The sequence below is a fragment of the Echinops telfairi genome, unplaced genomic scaffold, assembly GCF_000313985.2.
Source record: "Echinops telfairi isolate 266 unplaced genomic scaffold, ASM31398v2 ScPeMD7_7424;HRSCAF=8462, whole genome shotgun sequence".
Lineage (NCBI taxonomy): Eukaryota > Metazoa > Chordata > Mammalia > Afrosoricida > Tenrecidae > Echinops > Echinops telfairi.
The window spans coordinates 6,153,357-6,172,384 of record NW_022111324.1 but is presented as its reverse complement, the minus strand read 5'-3'; the positions used below and the strand labels follow the sequence as shown (position 1 = coordinate 6,172,384).

The window sequence follows — 19,028 nt, the reverse complement described above, 5'->3', positions numbered from 1 at the left end:
GCATGGATTGTGATAAGAATTGTATGAGCCCTCAATAAAATGATTTTTAAAAAAAGGAAGTAAATGTCCAGAAGAGAATGAGCACAACACATGTACAAACATGCCTGACTCAATTAATGTATGGATTGTGATAAGAGTTGTATAAACCCCCAATAAAATTATTTAAAACGAATGAATGCAAAGGGTGAAAATCAATGAAGCTGCCACCAAATTTCGGAAATTAAATTTTTCCCTATAAAATTAATTAGTGGAAGACCCAACGAAATATGAGAAAGAAAACAATGATGAATATCCTCAAAAATACATAATTGAATAAATAAATTAAAAGTTTAAGTATTTTTTTCTGACCTACTGCTTTCAAAAGGCAAAGACACAACTAAAAACAATTTTTTAAAAAAGTAGCAGAACGCACCTGTGCTGTGGTTGCAAACCATAAATGTGGTGGTTAAATCGTGCATTTAATTTATTCTCTGTCCATCTGTTGATTAGAAATGCTGGGCAGAATTTGTTGAAGAGAGAGTTAAAGCGAGTGAAGAGGCTGGTGTCCATGGGCATCCCATAATCCCAGACGCGGTTCCAAATCCATGCGCCTCGCCTTGTGCTTAGGAACACCTAGGAGTAAGTGCAAATAAATTAAAATTAGCTGCCTCACAATATATGATTTCTTTCACAGCATCATTTGCTCTGTGCCTCATAGATCTTCTACTTGGCTCATCAGTAGAAATGGAACAAGTTTGCCTCTTTACCAGGTAAATACACCACAGATTCAGAAACAGACAGACACACACACTCAGAAACACACACACCTGACATATTGCTGATGGTTTCAGAGATCTGCCTAAGTCTGTCCCTGAATCTCACCCACTCTCCTTTTGAGCCTCTCCAAAGCTGTACTTGAAGCCTAGAATCACTTATATTTCAAATTCTGAGAAAACAAAATAATACAAGAAGACTAGAAATCAACGAACCCAAGGTCCCATTCATGGACCGATTACAGTAGCATCTATAACACTTTATTAATCTGTGTCACTAGAAATTCAGGTGTGGACGGGATCAACATTGAGAAGGAATGTCACCTGTCATATCAATGAAAATAGAAAGATTTTAAAAAGTGATTTTATGTTATGTTCATTTACAAACTATTCTTGGTTGAGCTGACGCAGCTCACATTCTTTGGTGGAAATTAATAATTTGTCAGTCTTATATAATTAAACACTTTTTTTCCCATTCTCCCTATTGGAGCAAACTGCCACATATGCCCTGAAAAACTAGGCATTAAGAATAATTAACTATCAGGGTTGAAGCAATGTGAGAACATGGTCCACACATTTCACCCAGTACTTTCATGCCAGAGGGCATGAGGCAGGTTGCACTGATAAGAAGAGAACTTCAAAGGCCAAACCTGTGCGGCTACATGACTGAGTTCAACTGCCAAGTCAGCTCCAGAATTTCCTATACCGACCACGACGATTCTCTTCCCCTGAAACTTCTCCGGACTCTTGTATTCCCAACTGTGCATATATTGACCCTTGAACTTCTTGATCCCTGTGGGCAAGAACAGAATTTCTCATGCCTTGGCAATTATTTTACCCCCAAAAGATCTAATTTTCCCTTAGCTACTGGGAGGTAACCTCTCGGTACCTCGAATAGCCTGCCTGATAGGAATGTCTTTTTTTTTTTTTTTAATCTGAGGACTTTGACCACCAGATAATCTAGCAATGTGGTTTGTGATGGGGACTTTGGGGTATGCTGCATAATTTTCAATTTCTAGAGGAAAAGGGGAGAATAAAGATGCTAGCTTGACATATAGGTGAGGCTGGAGAGTAAAAGTCAGCTTTGCAGACAGAATATGGTTGAGCTCCAGGAAAATTGGACACCAAAGTCTTTAGTGAGCTTTCCAGGTTGGCAATAGTCCGTGAGCTTTGTTACACATCCAAGCTGGGAGAAGGTCATGTGACCCATGATTCCCCAGGGAAAACAAGAGCTGTCTTTTCCAACAGTGGGAAACTGAGCCCCTCAGAACCAGTCCAACATCTCCTGAGGACGCCAGAAGAATCTAAGTGTCACTCTTCCCCAGGAAGGAGCAAACACTCTGCTGCGAGTGACAACCGAGGAGACCTCGTGCAGGCAAGTATTCCTGCACTGTTCCTTTCCTCGTGTGCAGAGTATTTTAGGCTCCTGATGGCAAACGGTATTATGGTCTCCTCGGATACACTTGGTGACACTGACCCGTGCGGTTTGTTGACAAGTGCTGTTGAGTTGGTTCGGACTCACAGATACCCTATGTACAACAGAATGAAGTACTGCTCAGGCCTGCACCACCCTCCAAATTATTGCTGTGGTTGAGCCCACAAACGCATAGTCGTATGTGTTCATATTGCTCTTCACATACACACATATTCATAAATAAATTGGAATCTTAAAAACATTTTACTTGAAGCTATTGTCAAAGCAAAACCATCTCCACATTTCAAAACCATCTCCACCTTTCCTCTCAAAATAACCCAGAAGTAGTAGTACTGAGATACCAACAATTTCTACTTTCAATTTGTAACAATGCATATTATGGGAGCAGTCTTTCAAAAAACATACATTGGTGCATAATCAGAAAAGAGTCTATTTTCTTGTGAAAACAGTGACTTTCAGAGTTACAAACTTCCTTCAAAAATGACAACAGCAATAATGACAAAACCCCACAAACCATTGCTTTGGGATCTATGGGACATACCTGGAAAGGTCTGGAGTGGTAAGACAGGATTGGTGTAAAGGCCAGTGCACACCATGACCCCATCAAAGACATAGGATTCTTGCCTCCCTTCCGTCTCTACCACAACATCCCACTGTCCCGTGGAGGAGAAGTCAGAGCGCTTCCTCACACTGCACACTTTCGACTGAGGATGAGACAAACCCAAACTCATGAGAACTCCTTGCAATCCCCTCTTTTCCCAGGATTCTCACCCTCAAAGAATAAAGTTGGTGCTAGCTACTCTGCCTTAGCAAATTCTCATATGGAAGCTTTCTCAGAAAGTTCTTTATACTTGCTTTTCTCTACTCGGCCTTTTGAAGTAGAGACATCATTTGGTTTACTCCAACTGTGGTTCTGAATTTAGTGATAAGATAAACATTAGTGCCCAATTCTGATGTTTTAACCAATCTGTCATGCCTTTTTTCCTGGAAGAAAATGAGGAAAAAAGCTGTCCTCCTTAGAGATACTAAGTGAAACCAACACTGGGTGGGTATGGTTCCCTCCAAAACTGAGGTGGCAACGTAACCTGCTTGCTCTCATTTCTGTCAAAAAACTTCTCCATGTGTTGAGTAGTCTCTGCCCCGCTTACCAGAAAGCGGATGTGTTTCCTGAGATGAAAGTGCTTGGCAAACATCTGGAGGTATTCCACGATTTTGGAATTGTGCAGGTAGTTGGGCTGATGATCTGGGAAAGGGTAATCACTGTAGGCGGTCATTTCCTTGGAAGTGTTGCTGGTGGCAGATTTATAGATACTTGGTCTGCCATCTTCGGTCTTCTCCTAGTGAGAGAAGAAGGCACATATTTATTACACATCAAATTTTAATCAAATGACAATTGTAGAGATTATTCAATCACAATAATTACTTATTTTAATTTTTCATAGTAATTACTTTAAAATATTTTTATGTAAACCATTCTAGTTTTAGTTCCTAATATAGTTAAAGTTTACTGTGGCAACCTGGCCGATAAACACATGTGGTGTTAAGTGATGGGCAGAGAGATAAATGGCTCAGTGAGCCTCGCTTTTCTAGTTCTTGGGTCTCTTGCTTTGTGATGGTCGGACCAGGGTGCAGCTGCCTTAGCCAGTTCCCTGCTTCAGCTGGCAAAGCTCACTTCTTGCAAGACATCCCTGAGGAGAAGCCACATGGACCTATCCTGATGCAGCCCTGGGTGCTGGAGCAGCCGTGTGGAGATCCCTGCCAGTGCTGGGATGCTTACATGTTCACTTATTTGGTTTTCCTCCTGCAGTCAGCATCATTGCGTGTGTTTTGTGAGATGGAAGAGGACTTTGTGGATTGGTGTCAGACATCTGGGCTAATGTTGGACTTGTGGGCTTGGGCAGCACCGGGTTGGGATGTTTTCTTGATGTGCACTTACCCTTTATATAAAATTATCTCTTATACATATGAGTTCCTGTGGATTTGTTTCTCTAATGTACCCAGACTAATACATATGGCATTTTTAGACTTTAGAACAATTTATACAACTCAAGGTAAAGAAGTCCAAAAACCTCATAAGTGGGTCAATAGATAAGATTATGATAAATGGAGAAAAGATTGAATGTGCCAAGGAGTCCATCTTGCTTATACCCATACATCCATGGTCACAGAAGCAGCGTATTACGTCAAACAACGTATTACATTAAGGAAATCTGCTGCATGAGACTTCTTCATCAGTGTTGAAAAGCAAGGAGGCTACTTTGAGGTCTGATTACTTGAGCCAAGCCATGGCATCTTCTATTGCCTCATATGCACGTGAAAGTTGGACACTGAATAAGGAAGACTGAGGAATCATTGCACTTGGATTATGGTGCTGGTGAAGAATATTGAAAGTACCATCGACTGCCAGAAAAAGCAAACAAATCTCTCTTGGCAGAAATACAACCAGAATGCTTCTTAGATGAAAAGATGGCGAGACTTCGTCGCAAGTACTTTGAACATGCTGTGAGGAGAAAACCATTCTTGGAGAAGAACATCATGTTGGGTGGAGGGGCATGGAAAAGGAAGGCCCTCGACAAGATGGACGGACACAGTGGCTGCACGATGGCTCACGCATAGGGACAACTGTGAAGATGGCACAGGACCGGGCCGTGTTTCCTTCTGTTGCGCCCAGGATCATTACGCGCTGGAACTGAGTCAATTGCACCTAACGACAACAATAATTTATGGTTTGTAAAGAGTTTTTCACATCGAGTGCCTACATTGATCCTCTGAAATACAGTATTATTCTCATTTAATTATATAGCATTTGTCATATGTTTCAGCAGCCATTCTTTATTTTATTTTAATATTAAGGCATAAGCTGTCTAAATAATTTAAGACTAAGGAAAAGTACTACTAATTAAAATACGTCATTTTCTTTGGGAGAAGTGATTATAATAATGAATTTATAGTGTATCTATATGCAAACAGCACAATTTTGGAGGTTGGTGCTGAGTGTAAGTGTTGGACTACCCATTGCAAGGTCATCAATTCAAACCCACTAGCTACTCTGCAGGAGAAAGATGCTTCTGTCTGCTACTGTGTGGATTTCCAAAGCCTTGAAAACACTGTGTAGGGTTGATATGAGCCAGAGCTACTTGATGGCAGTGGGAGTAATGTGAACTCCTGGTGGCATAGAGATTATGAGTTGGGCTGCTAATGGCAAGGTCAGCAGTTCTAAAACGACCAGGCTCTTCTGGGAGAAAGGCAAGGCTTTCTACTTCTATAAAGAATTAAATCTTAAAAACTCACAGAAGCAGTGCTACCCTGTCCTATAGAGCCATTATGAGTTAGAAGTGACTTAATGGAAGTGAGTTTGGCTTTTGTTTTAGTTGTTGGTATCTTGTATATAATATTAGTGAAGTAAAGAATCAGTAATGTAGGTACTATGAATATACTGAACTTGGAACAGGAAATGTAGACTCTAACTTATGGAAAAATGTATCAGTAATAAGAACAGATAAATTTACCTTTTTCTCTTCAATGTTAAAAGCATTGATTCTTAAAATAAATTATTGGTGATGCATTCATATATAAAAATATGCCTCTTAATAAAAACAATTTTTTGAAAATACCAACAGCAGTTATCCTAATTAATAATTCAATTATAATTAAAACATGAGCATTGCCAATAAAAGCAAATGGCATGATGTGGTGTTCAGGGGTATTTTGGTGTGACTCTAGAGCTCTATCATTACATGTCTTGGATCACATTACATGTGTCAGACCAATCCAAAGCCAAACCCACTGCCATTGAGTGGGTTCTGACACACAGTGACCCTGTCGCACAGAGTAGGACTGTCCCTTTGGGTCTTGGAGACTATGGATCTTTACAGGAGCAGACAGCCTCAGCTTTATTTGCAGAGCAGCTGCTGGTTTTGAAGTCGTGACTTTTCGGTCATCACTCAACAGTGCCAGCCCTCCAAAGTGTGCCTTTTACTGACATAGGTTACACAGAGAATGAAAGACTTACAAAGGATGAGAGATGTTTGATGAAGCCTCTCAGAGAACAGCAAAAGCAGAGATCCGCTGTCAGATGGAGGCACTTAAGAGTTTCTCGATCTCGCCTATCCTTTCTCTCTAGTTGGTACCCTTGGAGGGCACGTGGTCTTGAGGTAAAACTATGAATTGGAGAAATTCCATCAAACCCACTGCTGCCCATGGTGCAAGCTGTTACTGGGCTAAGCCTTTGAGATTCCAGAGAATTGGTTTGTGGGATAGTGAGTGTTAGTTGCTGTAATACAAATATATTGCCAAGCTGAAAAAGAAGACCTTAGACTTATAAGTAAGAGATAGCTGAAGCCAAGGACCCATAAGACATTTGTAAAAAGTTAAAAAGATGGAATAAAAGTTTAAAACAGCCACATTTAAATACCAAGTGCAAAATAATACCTACAAAGAAAAGAGAATGGAATCATACAAGATGGGAAGAAATGCATTAAAAACAAGTCAGCTTTAACATTATTAAGCCCTAGTGAAAAAGTAAAATTTTACTACAGAAAGTCCATTTGATTTGACTTTGGTGGGGAGTGTGCTAGGCAGTCCGTCACACGGAGGGAGAGGTGGGACAAAGTAGAGAATAAGCAGACATTCTCTTTTCAAGAAGCTAGATTCCAAAAAGAAGAAGGAATGTGTGAACATTATCTGCAGGTAAAAAGATATTGAGTCAACATACAGGCCTTTCAAACTCAAACCCAAACCCACGGCCATTGAGTTGAGTCCAATGCAGAGCAACTCCATAGGACAGAGTAGAATGGTTCCTTGGGGTTTCCAAGACAAGAAATCTTCAGGAGAGCAGATAGCATCACCGTTCTTCCTTGGCGAAACTGGGGTTTGAATCACTAACTGACCTTAATTTTAAACTCTCCAATGTTTAACCCATGACACCAAGGCTCCTTATCTACAGGCATACACAGTAATAAAAAGTATTATTATTACAGTGGTAATTTAAAAATAGATTAGTGATATAACCTTTGTATTTCTATTTCTGGGACAATATGGAAACACAATACTATTTAAACTTACCTCATATCTCCACAATCCCCCAATATCATCACTCCCTTCAAAACAGGTAGGCTGGAGGCCCTCCTCCAGACAGCTCTTAATGGCACTAAGTCCGCTGACTCCAGCGCCAATCACCACAACTCTTTTTGCTGCCATTGTCTCTTGCACTAGGAAATAAAGATTATAAAATCTGATTTTTTGTGGTATGTAATTTTACAGATTTTCACAAACTGACATTTAATTCTACCCACTACAGCTATTTTCTTGTTGGAATACTCAAGTTTGGTACTTTGAGCTAGTTTATTTAAGCCAGAGAATTCTTACTTCAGATCTTATGTAACTTAATTTAGCCCATCAACCTAGGGGACCATGGTATTATTTTACCTAAACACTTTAAACCCTATGAAGGGGCAAAAGGCAACTCCATTGGAGCATTTTATCAAGTATTAACTATAACCCAGTAGACTCTTAGAAAAGTAGTCTAACTGTCTTTATACTAGAAGTTACTAGTCTTCATTCATGCATGCATCAATACATATGAGGGGCACCCCCAAAATAGGAAATATTTTTTCAAAGCAGTGTATTCAATTTTTTTTTTTTTTACAAAACAACCTTATTTATCACCTTCAAAGTATCTCCATTACACTTAATACATTTGTCAAATCTGTGATTCCATTCTTGGAAACATTTTCCAAACTCATCTATTTGGATGGCTGACAGCACCTCCCTCATTTTTTCTTCATCTCTTCTTTATTTATTTATTTAAATCATTTTATTAGGGGCTCATACAACTCTTATCACAATCCATACATACATCAATTGTGTAAAGTACATTTGTACATTCATTGCTCTCATCATTCTCAAAACATTTGCTCTCTACTTAAGCCCCTGGCACCAGCTCCTCATTTTCCCCCCTCCCTCTCCGCTCTCCCCTCCCTCATGAACCCTTGATCATTTATAAACTATTATTTTGTCATATCTTACACTGTCTTACGTCTCCCTTCACCTACTTTTCTGTTGTCCGTTCCCCAGGGAGGAGGTTACATGTAGATCCTTGTAATCAGTTCCCCCTTTCCAACCCACCCTCCCTGTATCACCATGGTCACCACTGGTCCTGAAGGGATCATCTGTCCTGGATTCCCTGTGTTTCCAGCTTCTATCTGTACCAGTTTACATCCTCTTGTCTAGCCATATTTGTAAGGTAGAATTGGGATCAATATAGTGGGGGTGGGGGTGGGGTGGGGTAGCGGGGAGGAAGCATTTGGGAACTAGAGAAAAATTATATGTTTCATCGTTGCTACATTGCACCATGACTGACTCATCTCTTCTCCGTGTCCCTTCCATAAGGGGATGTCCAATTTCCTACAGATGGGCTTTGGGTCCCCACTCCACATTCTCCTTCATTCACAATGATATGATTTTTTGTTTTGATGATGCCTGATACCTGATCCCTTTGACATCTTGTGATTGCACAGGCTGGTGTGCTTCTTCCATGTAGGCTTTGTTGCTTCTGAGCTAGATGGCTATTTGTTTACCTTCAAGCCTTTAAGACCCCAGACGCTATATCTTTTGATAGCCGGGCACCATCACTTCTTTACCACATTTGCTTATGCACATGCTTTGTCTTCAGCGATTATGTTGGGAAGGTGAGCATCATGGAATGCCAGCTTAATAGAACAAAGTATTCTTGCATTGAGGGAGTACTTGAGTGGAGGCCCAATGTCCATCTGCTACCTTAATACTAAACCTATAAATATATGCACACATATCTATTTCCACATCCTTATATATAAATACATTTACATATGTACATGCCTTTATTTAGACCTCTATATATGCCCTTTGCTTCCTAGTTCTTTCCTCTATTTCCCTTGACTTTTCTCCTGTCCCACTATCATGCTCAGTCCCCACCAGGGTTTCAACAATTCCTCTTTGTTACATTTACCCTTGATCATGCCCTACCAGGCCTCCCATACCCACCTCACCACCAATTTGGATCACTTGCTGTTCCCTTGTCCCTGAGTTTGTTAACACCACTTCCTTTCCCCCCACCTCCCCCTCTCCCATGTCCTCTCGGAACTGTTGGTCCCTTTGCTTTTTCCTCCATATTGTTCATCCAGCCTATCTTATTTAGACAGACCTGTGGAGATGACAACATGCACAAAAACAAGACAGAGTAATACCAAGCAACAAAAGAAAACAAAACAAAACAACAACACCAACAAGCAAATGACAAAAAACAAAATAATACACAAGAAGAAGAAAGTTTGTAGTTAGTTCAGGGACTATGAGTTGGCCTTTAGGAGTCTTCACCTTTTCTACATCGTCAAAGTACTGTCCTTTCATGTCCCTCTTCATTCAGGAAACAAAAAGAGGCTACATGAAACAAGGTCAGGAGAGTAAAGTCCATGGGGCAAGAAAGGCATGCTGTTTTTGTTGCCAAAAACTGGTGCACTGAGATGGCTGCATGAGCAAGGTGCATTGCTCTGGTGGTAAAACTAGTCCACTGTCTGCCACAAATCAGGAATTTTTGCTACACACTGTTACATAATCTTTTCAGAAGTTCTCAATAGAAAGCTTGATTAACAGTTTGACCTAGTAGAATGAACTCCAAATGCATTATGAGTTGACATTTTCAACCATTTGTGAAATTTATGGACCTCCAGAATGAGATTTGTTATCAACTGACATTTTACCTTTTTTTTGGAATGAGAAAACCACTCATACACTTGAGTTTTCCCATAGTGCTGTCCTTGTAAGCTGTGTTCAATATAACAACAATTTCTGTGGCATTTTTCCCGAGCAGGAAACAAAATTTCACAGCTGCACACTGTTCTCTTATATCAGCCATCACAAAAAAAGGAGGTTTGAGGGAAGCTGCTTTTATAAAAAAATTCACTGCGACCAGAGAGAATCTTCCTAGGTGATGCTGCTGGGTGCACTAGCTCAGAGCTAATTGCTCCATGTTTGCCTAGTTGGGGGTGGTGGAATGCATACTATGAAAGCTCCGCTCTCTTCCCAGTGCAATTCCTTTTTTTGGGAGCAGGGGTACCCCCTTGTATGTATTAACTACCTAAAAGTAGTGCCAGCTACTACTTTAATGAGGGTAAATGCAGCAGTGAACAAGTAAGAGTCCTTGAAATGTATTTTTTAAAAAAACTTAAATGAATAATAAGTCTAGTGATAAGTATTTTGAATATAAGCAAATCAAGGTTATAGAGGGAAGGTATTATTTTATGTAACATGATCTGGACGTGCTTGCTGATGACATTAAGCAGGAAATAAGAGATCAAGCTACTCTGCTATCAGAAAGGAGAGAATTGTGGGCAGAGAGAAAGGTAACTAAGGCAGGCACACGTTGGATTTTTATTTTTTGGAAAAAAAATCAAAGAGAGAATTATGATGGGTAAGAAAAGGGCATAACACAAGGTTGGAGAGACAATGGTGCCGCAGATCAGAAAAAAAGGTTTATAGATTGATGCCAGAACATAATTTAAAAAAAAAATATTTTATTGGGGGCTCGTACAATTCTCATCACAATCCATACGTACATCCATTGTGTCAAACACATATGCACATTTGTTGCCCTCATCATTCTCAAAACTCTAGCCTCCAGAACATAATTTTGATTGAAAAGGAAATCCATTGAGGATTTGGAAAATAATGATGTGATCTGACTTGCTTTGGAACACTACTCTCTCTGTATGTTTCGAATAGAATATACAAAGGGAGGGGGGAATGGGAGCAAATGGAATGAAATCAGAGGCCAGTAAAGAAGCAAGCGAATAATTTCAGCTGCAGATGGTGGTGACTTAAACTGTGGTAGCATGAAGAAGGACATGGTGTGGTGTGGGGGCGGGATGTGTGTGCAGAGGTAGGGGATGGAGTCTACCAGCATTTGCCATTGAATTGGGTGTGAGAGGCGAGAGAGAAAGAGAACTGAAGCCCCTATAAGTTTTATGGCCTGAACCCTGGTGTATCTGTCAGGTTAGTGCTGGGGCTCTAACCATAAACCTGTCAATAGGTCATTGAGAGAATGATGTAAAGATTTACAGTCTTGGAAACCCTATATAGGGTCACTATGAGTTGGAATTGATTCAATAGCTGTGAATTTGGTTTGGGGTTTTGGTAACTGAAAGTATGGGGCTCCTAGTACTGTGAACGGGGAAGCTGAGGGAGGAGCAGATTAGGGCTGATGGAATGGGAAGTTGTGATACAGCATCAGATTCATGTGCTTGACATCCAAGTGGGGCTATCGAGTAAACAATTGGATATACAAACGTGAAGTCTCTTTACTTACGTCACTACCTCTGGAATTAGAGAAAAAGAACAAAGTATTTACTTACAGTCAGTGCTTCCAGAGTTTCACAAAAAAAATCATGGGAAACATAGACAGTGATTGTTAACACATCATAATAGCTGCTACAAAACTACCAAAGAGTAAATAAGATATAATTAAAGGGTTCCAGTTGCCCATAATCTTGTTGAGAAAGCTAGAAACAACAACAACAAAATAAAAAAGAAAAAGGAAATTTTGAATAATGAAGGAACATTAATATACTGGGAGTTGAGAGAGGAAGAATTCTTGCTTGGTTATGGAAATCAGAGATGCTTTCCTAGAACTTGAAGGTAGTAAGATTTTGGCATTGGAGACATGAAAGAAACTTCTAGAATCAAGGTAGAAAGAATTACATGTAGTTCAAAAGTGGGGAAGCATCACATAGTTTTCAGGAATGGTAATTAGAGGAGTGTAGAAAAAAATCAGGAAATCGTGGGAGGTAGCACAGGAAAATATACTAAGGCTAGACAAGAATGTACTTGAACTTCAGATTTTAAGTAGACTTAATTTGGTCCCACCAGCCTAGGGGATGATGGTATTAATTTACATAAATACATTAACTTTTCCTGGACCTAATCTCTTCAACTGTGAAATGGGGACAAACTTTCTAAGCCAGTATTCAATGAGAAATAGAAGTCATTTCAGAAAGACGGGACCTGTGAATGCCAAGGCAACTATATTACAAAGAGTAACCCTAGAGCCTCATCATAAACTGTTGGAGTCTTTGTCTGTTTTGTACATGGAAAACACAGCAGGGAACCGTACCCACCATTGTCTGATGTTCAATGGTAATAAAATGTATAACTGATGAGGAAAAAAATATCAGAAAACGAACAAGATGATTATCTTTTTAGTTTGGACCTGAGGTTAATTTACATGACAGAAATCCATCACCCATTCAAATTCCAGTGCACTTTTCCAAAAGATGGAGAAAAAAACTGGATTTTATGGTACAGTAAGAGTTTTTCAGAAATGCCCCTTATCTGTAAGGCCTCTGAGAACATGAGTCTCCTCCCTGTGCCTCCTCCCCAGGAGTGAGGGTGGGGGAGCTGGAGTCACTGGGCCAGAGGAGTGATGCCAGAATCACGGTCTTTCAAACTTTGCAGTGTTTCAGCAGAAATTTATTTTTTAATCAAAATATCCCTGCAGTTATAACTAAAAAATATTTTTCCTTAAGCCCAGCTTACATGTTTCAATTTCCCCACAAGGCTAAAATGCTGTGTTAACTTACTATTTGAACCTGCCATGCACTCCTGGTGGTGGCGTGAGTTGCACATTGATCTATAACCGCTGATTTACCAAATTTGCTAGTGTTTCAGCTGCAATTTGTGATAAAGCAGTGTTTGTGAGCCTATATCACAACTCCCTTTTTTTGATTTTTTTGAGAATGAAGTATTAATTTTAAAAGAACAAAAAGGAGGGGGTGGGGAATAAAAAGGTTTCTGCTCTGTTCCTAATAGTGTGGGAATTCAAAAGGGACAATTTTTACCGAGCAATTTTGCTTCCAGTACTCATAAAAATCTAAGAAACATTGCCGTTAAGTAATTTACAACATTATTTATGACACATGACTTAATGATCAAGACTGATATGAAACATTTCTAAGTATTTTGTATGATCTGATGTGAGAAGAGGTCATGCACCGTTGAATTGGGCGACACTAATCTCCGGGTCTCACTTTCCACCATTCAGCTGAACCATGAAATAGTAAATGTACCTTAAAATATGCGTCCCTCACTTTTCAGTGGGCCATTGTGCTGTCATACCCTGAAGTGAAGGCGAACAGAGGATCTCTGTTCTACATTTTGACACATTTATATTGTGGTGGATTATATTAGCTATTATGGGCCTATCTCCAGATGTAGAGTTCCCTGGTAATTCCTTTTACTTAAGGCTTTAGAACTTGAAAATGTATCCTGAGGTTAATAAGAATTTACCTAGAGACAACAGCGTATACCTAAGTAATCCCCCAATACATTTACAAATTAAAAGATAGATCTTCCAGGTATTTAGCATGGCTGTAATATGGGCCAACACCCTGGACCACATAATAAGTGTTATTATGTCAATGAGCAAAGTCAAGTCAAGAAACGCATGCATAAAAAAATACTGCATTTGTTAACGTTAAAAGTAGACCCAAGTATGCAGTGTCGTCTTTTAGTGCCAAGCTTACTCTGCTTCCATTTGGGTATATACACTTGCTTGCAAAGAAAAAAATCACCTTTCAAATATTAAAAATGTCTAGTCAAATACTCTTCTTTGAGATATCTGAATTCCTTGGCTGTTGAAGTCAAAGGTTATTAACATACAATTTTGCTTTCTTACAATGTAGATTTGTCCTTGATCCTCACTCTTACCTTGCTCTTCCAGAAGCTTCCCTTCAACGCTCTTTCCCAGGCGCATCTGTTCATTTATACCGTCATCTGAAACAAGCCCAAATGAAACCACAGTGGGTCACTTTTCCCATCAGACATGTAGCAGATACCATCCCTAAACTGCCTTCTACCAGGTGAGAAACACTAATTAACTGCTCTTTGGGTGAATTCTTGGACCATTTTAAAAGTTTTTTATTCTTCTTTGCTTTGACTATCTCATACTAATGAGTCGGGATCTCTCTTTTGATCACATATAAGGAAGACAAAGATATTTTAAAATCATGCAATTGCATAGCATGAAATAAAAAGTCTTAAATTCCACAAAGCCCCAATCTTTATGGAAATAAAGGTCACAAAACTAACCTGCAGCAAGAAGAATAATGAAATCAGATTTGGTCTTGAAGTTCCCAGGTGCTGAGGTAAAGGCACGGGCTCCAGCGTGTTGTCACACAAGAAGTGTGCTTGTATCCTCCCTCCAAGGGGAGTTTTATATGCTGGCTAATTTGTGAAGGGGAAAAAGAGCAATCACAAAAAACTCCTCCCTATGTCTCTTTCCTTTTTATCTGGCTTTATGAGTGGGGTTCGAGTCAAACAACTGGCATATTATCAAATTGTTCTATACCTCGTAATTGTGTGTTGGTCTGACGAGGTCTAAGTAAAGCCGAGGTAGGAAGAAGCATAAAAGGAACGTTCTTTGGGCGGAATACACGTAGGGGATTGATTTATAGTGAAACTCAGTTAAGATGGGGACATATTTCAGTTACTGTGATGAAAAGAATGAATGCAAATTCATTTCAATTGGTAGAACATTAACATCAATTCTAAAATAGAGATGAGAGGAATGACAAAAATGATCTTTATATATAACTTTTTGTATAGTTTTGATGATTACTTTACTATGAAGTCCTAACATTTCAATGACCAAGTCAAAAGGTATTTGAGAAACAGTTTCTCAGGTCTTTATTACACGGTCTCTCAGAAAGATTAAATGTATTTTTATGATGATTAAAATTTTGAGATACTCTGTTGCCCTCCTTGCTAATTAAACAAATATTCCATTGCTTGATAAGAGGCAATTATTTGAATACTAACTCTGTTTGTGCGTATTTCTTTTCATGACTATCATTTCTATTACTGATGTTTTTTCTTAATTATTCAGAGATCTCACCCTATTTCCTCTCATACATTTCCCAAACATTTTCTTCTAGTTTGTAATTAGCTTTTAAGAATTACGTAATTAAAAACATTTTTATGAATGAAATGTTTTTCTTTATCTTTTTTTGTGTATGTTATTCTCATAAAAGAGTACTCACCATCTGAAGGATAAAATTATTCATCTCTGTTAGTTATTTTATTATGATTTAATTTTTTTTAATGTGTAACGCTTTTGAGGTGTAGAAGGGAGCAGGTATCAACATCAAGAAGCAAAAATCGCATCATTGTGAATGAGAGCGAGTGTAGAGTGGGAACCCAAAGGCCATTTGTGGGCAACTGGACATCCCCTTACAGAAGGGTCTGGGGAGGAGACCAGCCGGTTAGGGTGCAGGGTAGCAATGATGAAACATACAACTTTCCTGTAGTTCTTAAATGCTTTCTCCACCCAACTACCATGATCCCAATTCTATCTTATAAATCTGGCTAGACCAGAGGATGTACACTGGTACAGATAAGAACTGGAAACACAGGGAATACAGGACAGATGAACCCCTCAGGACCAGTGGTGAGAGTGGTGATACTGGGAGAGTAGAGGGAAGGTGGTGTGGAAAGGGGGAACTGATTATAAGGCTCTACATATAACCTCTTCCCTGGGGAATGGATAACAGAAAAGTAGGTGAAGGGAGATGTTGGACTGTATAAGATACGACAAAATAATAATGATTTGTAAATTATCAAAGGTTCATGATGGAGGGAGGGGAAAATGAGGAGCTGATGCAGGGGCTTGAGTGGAAAGCAGATGTTTTGAGAATGGTGAGGGCAACAAATGTGCAAATGTGCTCGACACCATGGATGTATGTATGGATAAGCATTGTACGAGCCCCCAATAAAATGATTAAAAAAAAATCTAACCCTTTTATGGTTTCAAAGTTTGCTTTTGAAAAATGGTGAGAAATAATACTTCAAGATAATATTTTTCTTAGTAGTTGTTCAAGAGCCTTTGTCCATTTTATTGTACATGTTAATCTTTTCCTATCATATTGAAAATGCTACTTTTATCATATCTTTAATATTCTTCCAAAATTACACCATTAATTCCAGTATAATAACCACACCAATGATTGTTCTTCAAAATAATTTTTTGTTATCTCTGAAGTATATAACTATTCTTCTTTTTCAATATGTTTGGCTTTTTAAATAAAGTTTATTTTTCTAGATACACTTCAAAATCATTTTTCACATTTAAAATAAATGAAATTTCATTAATTATAGAATTTACATCTTTCTAATATAGATTCTCTTTCCATTTATTTATGTCTTCTTTTATATTCTGCAGTACAGTTTTCCTCAGAAAGAGCCACAATTTTTGTTGTTGGTTTCTAGTTAATATTCTATTATCATTGGCAATGTTAATTTTTAATTAAATTTTTAACTAATTAATGCCTCCATGTTTTTGTTGTTACATACTGTCAACTTGGTTCCAACTCATGGTGATCTTATGCACAAACAAAACACTTCCTGGTTCTGTGCCATCGTCACAATTACGATGTTTAGACCCATTGTGGCAGCCACTGTGCCAATTCATCTCCTTGAGCATCTCCTTGGTGGCAGTCCTTCTTTTACCAACCATGATGTGCTTTTCCTCCACTCTCCTTCTAAGAACGTTCTGCTTGTACTTCTGGTAGTCCACAGTAGTTTCAATGCTTTTTCAATATCAACTCTGACCATATTATGTAGTTAGTAGTTATATATATTTAGATCATTGTCTTTACTTAAATATTATATCTTGTTGTCAGGTGCAGTCATATTGGTCCTTAGTGATCCTGTGTACAACAGAACGAAACACTGCCTGGTCCTGTATTATCTTCACAGCTGTTGTTAGGTTTGAGCTCATTATTGCAGCCATATGTCACTCCATTTCAGTGAGAGTCTTCCTTGATATCCTCCAAGTATGTTCCCTCCTGATAAAATGTCCAGAGTACAAGCGACTAAGTCTCATCATGCTTCTTTCTAAGGAGCATTCTGGTTATATCTCCTCCAACAAAACCCCGCCAAACTCACTGGTAGGGAGTCGATGCTGACTCTTAGTGACCCTCTAGGACAGGGTGAAGTGCCCCCATGAGTTTCTAGACCGTAACTCTTTTCAGGAGTAGAAAATTAGAAACATTAAGTGAAATCCCAAATGAAAATGCCATGGCTGAGTCAAACACTTTATAGTCTTCAAAATGACATTGTGATAGTTAGATATTTTGGTGCCAACATGGCATTTTTTAAGAGGCTATGGGTGGAGTTTATCCTGATAATCAGGTTGCAGCTTGATGACCTCCTTTGGAGGGGTGACTGAGATAGATGCTTCTCTGGAGGTGGGTCCTCTCTCTCTCTATCCCTTGTCGTTGGACCAGCATGCTGTCTGATCTAGTTGCCCTGCCTCATCATGTGTGCTGTGTTACCTGTGGGTTGTTCCATATTCTGCTCTGCCTGGAGAGTCAACTGTGGATTGCAGTTGACCATGTTGCTGTGCCATGCTGTTCCATGCTGTGGCACTGCCCCAGCTTGCCATATCTGCTGCCAATGGACCAACTCCACTTGTCTTGCCACACCAAATGCTGCAGCTCCAGCCAGTCACTTTGCGTCACTACACCATGAGGCACCACCATAGCTGCTTCTCTATGCTGTGCTACAAGCTCTGCCACACCTCATCTTCCTACTACCTGCTTCCTTGGCCTTGGAGTAGTGCCCATGTGAGTTGAAAGGACCTTCAGTATATTAACTGTCCAACAAAAGTGAGTTGAACTGAGCTCTCTGTACTGCTGTGTGGATTAATTTGTGGTTATATTTCTTTTCACAATATAAACTTATATATGTGGTTATATTTCATATATTTATTTATTCATATATATATATCATAAATGTCCTAGTTTTGCTTATCTAGAGAACACTGCCTAACACAATTGGTACCAGGAGTGGGGTTCTAGAGAAAAAAGATCATAAATAGGGGTTTCCTGAATTGATTCTCTAGCCTGAGCAGGCTTAACGGTACTGAGAATGCTGCCTCTACCATGAAATCATGGATAAGTCTGCCACTATTACTAAAGAGGGTGCTGTTTGTCCATGGTGTGAAGTGGCAAATATCCACAATATCACCACCAATACCTAAAATGCTAATGAGAAGAGAGGCTCTGGGTGACTGTGTGCTCAATATTTTTCAGTAGTTTTGTCAGGATGGAAAGAACGGGAAGCTGGCTGACTGGTCCTCCTTACAATAGAAAATGTGATCAAAGAAAGGGACGATCTTGGAATCACGTGTCAAGTATGCTACAAAGTGGAGCTTTCTTTCCTCTAGTAATATAACTGACATTGCCAAAAACCAAATCTAGAATCTCATACAGCACCAGCTAAATTGTAAGCCTAGAACAGTGTCTGCCATTAAAATAAGGGCATTGATTAGAAAGAAATAGGACTCTGAAACATGGGATTTGAACATATGGGTCAATGATCAAGGAGATGAGGATATTGAGCCCCTAGCGTCTACTAAGCCACCCTAGTCATAGCTCCACCCCTCCCACCTGAGGGGATTAATTTACTGTCAGTGAAACAACTCGTACTTGAGAAGATTACCCAAACTGCACATGCTGAAATGCTACGTGAGGCTGCATCTGGAACATTGCCTTGTGAAGATACCTTACAAGATGTTGTTGAGAGTCCCCAGGAAACACCCCCATCATCTGTTAGTTCCTCTAGACCTGTAACTAGAATTAAGTCCCAGACAGTGCCTAAAGGTGATGTACAGATGGTGACTCAGGAAGAAGTGTGTTATACTCATAAAGGCCTTCACAAGTTTTCTTATATGTCCAGACAGAAGTCTGGGAATTAAGCAGGGGAATGGTTACAAAGGGTGTGGGACACTCGTGCAAAGAATGTAAGATTAG

The 19,028-nt window shown here is 39.4% G+C and overlaps 1 protein-coding gene across 1 annotated transcript in view; it reads right to left on the bottom strand.

Annotated features, from left to right (window-relative positions):
* LOC101656183 (flavin-containing monooxygenase 5-like) overlaps positions 1–7,392 on the bottom strand; it is a 17,664-nt gene extending 10,272 nt beyond the window's left edge. Inside the window, exons 1-5 of the mRNA XM_004706854.2 lie at positions 7,252–7,392; positions 3,336–3,524; positions 2,729–2,891; positions 1,403–1,545; positions 413–612 (exon numbers count right to left, since the gene is read on the bottom strand). Of these exons, the coding sequence (XP_004706911.1) occupies positions 413–612; positions 1,403–1,545; positions 2,729–2,891; positions 3,336–3,524; positions 7,252–7,386 (830 nt within the window). The 5' untranslated portion in view covers positions 7,387–7,392. The remainder of the gene's footprint in view (positions 1–412; positions 613–1,402; positions 1,546–2,728; positions 2,892–3,335; positions 3,525–7,251) is intronic.
* Positions 7,393–19,028: the final 11,636 nt, after the last annotated feature.